General features: G+C 45.1%; 1 protein-coding gene across 1 annotated transcript in view; it reads left to right on the forward strand.

The window, feature by feature from the left end:
• AGBL1 (ATP/GTP binding protein like 1) overlaps positions 1-7,593 on the forward strand; it is a 345,924-nt gene that overhangs the window by 268,433 nt on the left and 69,898 nt on the right. Inside the window, exon 17 of the mRNA XM_019503815.1 lies at positions 2,147-2,276. Coding sequence (XP_019359360.1) covers positions 2,147-2,276 — 130 coding nt within the window. The remainder of the gene's footprint in view (positions 1-2,146; positions 2,277-7,593) is intronic.

The following is a 7,593-nucleotide window of genomic DNA, read 5'->3' on the forward strand; positions in this document are numbered from 1 at the left end:
GTCTGGAGGTGTTCCCCTCGAGTCCCTCTTGCATCATGGTGGGGAAGTCCCAGTCCCTGCACAAGTTGCTCCCATTCCCAGTTGCTGGCAGCCGTGCCAGGCAGCCCTCGCAGCCCAGTGCCAGGGGCTGTGTCTGGATGGATGGAGGTCTCAGTGGTGCAAGGGAAGGGAGCACCAGTTGGGCCTGAGGTGGGAAGCCGCAGGGTATGACACGTCCCCACTATTGTATGGTAATAGGCTATGCTACTACGCATGAACAAGGTAACTGAATTGCAAAGGAAGGGGGGCTCTGATTAGCGCAATGATGAAAGTGGAATGGATCTTGTGATGTTGCCAGAAACCCCAAGATTGCATCAGAGCCTTGTTTTTCTACATAAAAAATATAAAACACTCATGATGAAGCCTACTATTGCTTTCTCTCAGGCCTCCATTGCCTCTGCTCTTTGCCAACAGGCGGCCCTTTCCCTCCAAGAATCTTCCATCAAGCACTGGCTGTGCTGAAGCCTTTGAGTACAACATCAGCTACCTAGGGAAATTTGAGGCAGTATGCATCAATTGTGAGATCTCATTCACTGTGCTCTTTTTCCATATGTTCTTTAGTTGGGGGACTGGAACAATCTAAGAGTTGTGGTTGAATGCCATGCAACACTTAGAATATATACTCTCAAGCGCATGTTAGTCCTACTTTGCCAGGCCAACATAAGTGTTTTTCATTGTATGTCAATGATTTGAACATGGTGGGGCCCTACCGCAAACTCAGATCTGATGAGGGTCCAACTCCTGAACTTTATCACAGTTTCCAAATGGCAATTCCAGTTAGAGAAAAGCCTCTATGTCAAGTGAGAGCCTTCCAAATTAAAACAAAGTGACCACTCATATTTGCATAATCACATAAAAATATTTAACAGTCCTCTATGCAGTCAAACATCTGGCACAATCTTGCATTTGTTATAGAAACAAAACTAAAACATTCAACAGCTAAGGCAAGACTTTTTTTTGGTCCAATCTGGGGGGGCATGCTTAGATTTTATTAATATTTTACTTTCAGGTCAAACTTCATTTAAAGCCACGTGTTTTGAATAACAGTGCAGTGTAGCATGAAGATCTTATTGCTTTGTGCTTGAGATGGATTCATTTCTCAAGAGTTGTGGAAGTGGTAAATGAAATATCCAGCTATTTCATGTAGATGCCTACAGATATTCAAAATGGTCTGAGAGATTGGTTAGGCCAAATGGAAGACAAGGTAGATTTGCACCTTATATGATAACGAAAATAGATGGCTTTATCTAGTGTATTCATGCAGTTCTGAACTCAGTATTTTAAGAAGGATGTAGAGAAACTGGAGAGAATTTGGAGGTGAATGACAAATAGAGCTGGAATTCAAACTCTATGAAAAAAGGCTGAGAGAAATTAGACATGTTCAGTTTGAAGGAAAAGAGCCTAAGGGGGCACATGATAGCAGTTTTAAAATATTTGTGAGGCTGTCATAAAGAAGAGGTGGAACAACTGTTTTCCCAGGCCGCAGAAGGCAGGAAACCAAGGAATGGGCTTAAATTTCAACAAAGCAGATGTAGATTAAATCTGTTAGGACAATATGACAATGCTGGCAAAGAAAGGTTTGGAACCTCCTTCACAGGAGGTTTTCAAGAGGCTGGATAAGTATTTCTTTGCTTTTGGAAAAGTGCATTCAACATTTATTCTGGGAGTTGGACTAAATTACCCTTGAGGTCCCTTCCAACACTACGATTATGATTTGAATTAATTACAATGAGAATGGTCCCTGAGCTGTGTTTGAAAACCCACCCTTTATGCCATCTCATGTGACACGGACTTTATAGGCATTTTAGAACATTAGAAAAGGTCTTGGGCTTGTTTATCATATGTGCTTGTGTAAAGTGAAGCTAAAGTAGTTATTGTAACTCCAACTGTGCAGGTCCTGGGGGGAAGAATAAAAATAGTAGAATTGTTTAAAATAAGCTTTTGTGGAGTTTTAACTCATTCAAGCACTTGTCTAAAATCTAGTTATTTATGCATTCACATCACAGCAGGTAAGTGGGCCCCTAGTGCAGGGCCTATCCAGAACTGGGGGCTCTGATGAATCTACTCAATGGCTTTTCTAATTTAAATGGGTTTTTTGTGGTTCCAGCCACCGGTGCTCCTTGAGTGGGGATGACCTGAACAGACAGTGGCTGGCTCCCAGCCCCCTGCTCCATCCAACCATTTATCACAGCAAGGGCTTCCTCTATTACCTGCGCAGCATTGGCCGGGCTCCACTGGTGAGTCTCTTCCATCCTCTTTTGTGTCAGTCACCAGATGGTGATCACTTGTACCAGGCTTCTAGAAAGGTTCCTTTCATTTTACAATCCCGCTCCCAATGAATTGGGGTCTCCAGTATTTTTGTGCTATGGACATGAGGGAGTGCTTGGAGACCTTTGCTTTACTGAGTAGCTACTGCCTCAGATCCATTGAACCAGTAACCCCATAATTTGAAGCTACTGCCCTGCCTGGACTACCAATCTGTGCCTAAGCTTCTCCATTTGTACAACGTGGGTAACAATACTCATCTTTCATGAAGCTGTTATTGGTTCTAACATGAACACATCTGTAACAGTGTAAAATTTTGTCAACCATTATTGTTACTAAAATCATTATTGGCATGTAGCATTTCTGGTACGTTAGAGAGAGGAGTTTGCAAAGATTTCTCATCTAACCAAGCATTTACATGTGCAGTCATGGTAACTACCTGTGGCTTTAGCCTGCACAAGACAGAGTCTAGCACAACAGAACTGAGTTCAGCTCATGTAGAAAGGGCTTGAATGTGAACAACATTATAAAAGCCAGCAACGAAAAAAAAAAAAAGACCAAACTTACATTCTTCCCTGGGGAAGAGAACCACTTCTCCTCCTTTCAGGGAGGGCAGTTATGAATGGTGAAGAAACTGCTATGCTTCCATGTGGATTAAGCTTGCAATAAGTAAAGTGAGGATGTTTACTTTTGCAGTGACAGCTCCTAATTGGGGGGGGGGAAAAAAGATTTGTGTGGAAAAAAAAAGAAAAAAGAATCAGACAAGTGGAAAACTTGTTTAAAAATATAAAATAACATTAATCAGCCATAAACATGACAACATGCTTCTGACTCCAGCTGTGACAATGTGAAAGGCAGCTGAGACTCAGGATAATAAAGTCATTGAATAGACCACTCTTTCACCATTGCCTAGTAGTCTGATATCAAAGTCAGAGCAAAAGACCACTGTGTCACTCAGTCTGATTTAGACCTGATTGGACAAATTGTTGTAACTCTCTGCTCACCTTTATGACCTGATGAAGGATGTCTTGTAATCGTATGACTCCCTTGCCCATTCTGCCTTTGCTAGTCTGGACCTTTTTTTGGGAAATTTACTTTTAGAAAATGCATGTTTCCATTTTGGGGGCAATGCAAACTGGTGAGAAGGGTGCAATCCAAAAAAAATCCCATTCTCTTGGAGGCTGTGATGAGTCCACCTTGTACAGGAAGAAGGCCCAGAAGAACGTGTCCAAGACCTCTGAGGGAAAAGCAGAAGAAGTTCAAAGTGTTTAAGTGCAGACTCAGACTGACAGGCAGGCGGCAGCAGCCTTATCTGAGGAGTGCGTAGGGAGAGACAACCTATATACAGGAGCAGTCGCAAAGTGAAAGAGCTTTCTTCCTGGCTTGATGAAAGAAGGCCAGATGGAGATGAATCAGCATACCCTTCCTCCACCACACAAGTATCAAGCTTCTGCAGACATGGAGAGCCAGAGGGAGTCCAGCCCCTTAGAGGCTCAGTTATGAGTTCTCAATCCTTTTCTGTGTGTGGCACTGCAGGAGGTTATCCCTATTTACTCTCACCCCTACCTTTCTGTCTGTTTCTCCATGCTGTTTCTTCCTTTTTCTCTCTAATGTGTCTGCAGTTTTGTTCCACTCCCACGATGGTCATATCCAGGGGCCTATAAGCCCAGTGTAGGTTGTCAGTGCTCCTGACTGAAGGCAGGCTATTGATTAGATTGTCTCCCTTGCTCTCTGCCTGCATGACAGGCTGTTGGTAAACTGATTTTTCCCTGCCTTTGAAGAGTGCATTGATTTTAGTTTACACCGTCTCAAAAATACCTTTTCCTGATTCCGGAAGTAAGCTAGGTTTATTTTTTTTTTTCCAGGACCCTGTGGATTCAAGTTCACCGATAGCCAAATGATTTCTATGAAGTGATTTAGTCTCATTTATCCTGGTGATGTGAGAGCAGATTCTTCAAAGCAGAGAATAGGCAACTTGAAGGAGAAAGGGAAAGACCTTTAAAGCCAACAGGCTTTCAAACCAAAGCCAGTTTAATTGGCCACTTCTCCTATAGAAAACAATAGGCTAAATTTCTCTCTTTCTCTCTCTCACGTGAGTGTGCACAGGCATGCACACGCACACACACACATGCACTCACTCACACTCTGTCCAAAGAAGAGGCCCCAGCCTCTACTTTTGGTGCACCAGGATCTGCATTTCATTGCTCTAGTCATTGTGGAATCGTGAGTGGCACCTAACATGTGCAGCACTGATGGAGGGATTTGGTCCAGTCTAGACATGGACTTTTTTATGAATTTATGAATAATATGATTGTCATGGGGGACTTCAACTTCCCTGACATCTCTTGGGATGAGCACACAGCCAAATCTGACAGGTCATGTAGCTTCCTCACATGCATCGAAGGCCTCTACCTAACCCAGGAGGTCTATGGGCTGACCAGGGGAGAGGCATTGCTTGATCTGGTCCTGGCCAATGGGGACCTGTGGATTGAGGGGTAGTGAGCAACCTGCGGATTGAGGGGTAGTGAGCGATCTGCGGATTGAGGGGTAGCGGAAGTCCTTAACTTTGGGAAGGCTGACTTTTGAACTGATAGAATTAGTCAGTCAGGCAATTAGAGGCCGTACCACCCCCAGAAAAGGGAGTACACAAAAGGTCATTTCTTAAAAACATAATCCTTGAAGCACAGGGCAAAGCCGTACCATCTCACAAGAAATGCAGTCAATGGGCAAGGAAGCCCCCATGACTGAATAAGGAACTCTTGGACCTTATTAAGCTCAAAAGGGTGGCCTACACCAGCTGGAAAACAGGAAGCATTACCAAAGAGGATTACTCTGCACTTGCCCACACCTGTTGAGAGCGGTCGAGAAAAGCCAAGGCACAAACTGAATTTAGGCTAGCTACAGGAATCAAAAAGTCCTTCTTCAGATATGTGGGAAGTCGGAAAAAGAACAAAGATAGCATTGGGCCCCTGAGAGATTCAATGGGGCATCTGACTTCCAATGCCCAAGAAAGGGCCAATCTCCTAAATGACTTTTTTGCACCAGTTTTTTACCCTTCCAGGAGGATCACACTGTCAGGAAGAACATAAATCAATCTGGGAATGGGCGATGGGCCTAAAATTGATGTGGATCAGGTGAGGGAATACCTTGAGAAACTGGGCATTCACCAGTCTGTGGGTCCAGATGGAACACACTGAAGAGTCTTGAAGGAGCTGGCAGACATCATTGCATCCCCCTTGGCAGAGATATTTGAAAAATCATGGCACGTGGGTGAGGTCCCATATGACTGGAAAAAAGCCAACCATGGTCCCTATTTACAAGAAAGGGAGGAGGGATAACCTGGGGAACTATAAACCAATCAGTTTTACATCCATCCCTGGAAAAATCCTGGAGAAAATTGTCAAGGGATCCATCAAAACCAGACAAGCTTCTGAATGTCAGCTAACATGGCTTTGTGACTGGCAGGTCATGTCTAATAAACTCATCTCCTTCTATGACCAGATAACATGTGCCCTGGACAAGGCAGATGACATGGATGTCATGTATCTGGACTTTAAAAAGGCCTTTGACCTAGTTCCCCGTGATGTCCTCATGGTTAAGCTGGAGAACTGTAGCCTTGATCATCATACGGTCTGATGGCTAGGCAACTGTCTACGGGGTTGGACCCAAGGAGTGCTAGTTGAAGGAAGCAAATCAACGTGGCGCAGGGTGACCAGTGGAGTCCCTCAGGGCTTGGTACTTGGGCCAGTACTCTTTAACGTCTTCATCAACCATCTAGATCTGGGAGTCAGATGTGTACTGGCCAAGTTTACGACCGATATCAAATTATGGGGGAGGGCGGTCACACCGCAGGACAGGCTGGGGATACAGGCCGACTTGGACACACTCTCAGTGTGGGCCATCCAAAACCTGATGGCTTCAGTGCAGAGAAGTGTAAGGTTCTGCACCTCAGTAGGAAGAACCCCCAGAATACCTACAGGCTCAGCAGTGCTATGCTCGCTGGCACCATGACCAAAAGGGACTTGGGGGTCTTGATTGACCACAAGGCTGTGACGGAACTCCAACTAGCTACAAGTATCAAGGACAATAAAAAGTCCCTTTTTAGATATGTGGGGAGCTGGAGGAAAAGCAAGGGCAACATCGGACCCTTGCTAAACCAAATGGGACAATTGACAGCCTATACCCAGGAAAAAGCCAACTTACCAAACGGGTACTTTGCATCAGTTTTTCACTGACCCAAGGGGCGCCCCCGCCCATTACAGGATGGGGACACCTGGGTGAGCGTGATTCCTTACCCTCCATCAATGCTGATCTTGTGAAGGAACACCTTGAGAGGCTGGACACCTTCAAGTCAGCCAGCCCTGCCAGTTTACACCCCAGGGTACTCAAGAAGCTGGCAAGCACTATAGCTCAGCCCTTGGCATGGTTCTTCAAAAACTCTTGGTGCTCTGGTGAAGTGCCCAGAGACTGGAAGAAGGCCAATGTGGTGCCTATCTTCAAGAAAGGGAGGAAAGTAGATCCAGCAAACTACAGGCCCATCAGCCTGACTTCTATCCTGGGGAAGGTCTTGGAAAAGATTATCAAAGAGACCATTTTTAACAGATGGCAACATCCTGAGGGATAGCCAGCACGGGTTTGTTGCGGGTAGGTCTTGCTTGACCAATCTTATTTCCTTTTATGACCAGGTGATCTATCACCAGGACAAGGGAGAAGAGACTGATGTCATATATCTTGACTTTAAAAAAGCCTTCAATCTGGTATCCCATGATCACCTCCTAGCAAAACTGGCCAACTGCAGCCTCAGCTTCACCATGATTCGCTGGCTGGGGAATTGGCTCCATGGTCAGACCCAGAGAGTGGTGGTTGACAGAAGTCAATCATCGTGGTGCCCTGTGACCAGTGAGGTCCCTCAAGGCTCTGTCCTTGAGCCAACACTATTCAACATCTTCATTAATGATGTTGACATTGGTATCAGAAGAGGACTGGCCAAGTTCACCGACAACACCAAACTTTGGGGTAAAGTGTCCATACCTGAGGACAGGAGGGTGATCCAGGCTGACCTTGACAGGCTCAGGAAATAGGCGGATGAGAACCTGATGGTGTTTAACTCTGTAAAATGCAAGGTTCTCCACCTTGGGAAGAAAAACCCGTAACATGCTTGTAGGCTCAGCAGTGCTACACTGGATAGCACTATGGATGAACAGGACTTGGGGGTCATCATTGACCACAAGATGAACATGAGCCTTCAGTGTGATTCTGCAGCTAGTAAAGTGAGCAAAACATTGGTTT

Source organism: Gavialis gangeticus, unplaced genomic scaffold (genome assembly GCF_001723915.1).
Source record: "Gavialis gangeticus isolate Ggan-Ray unplaced genomic scaffold, GavGan_comp1, whole genome shotgun sequence".
NCBI lineage: Eukaryota > Metazoa > Chordata > Crocodylia > Gavialidae > Gavialis > Gavialis gangeticus.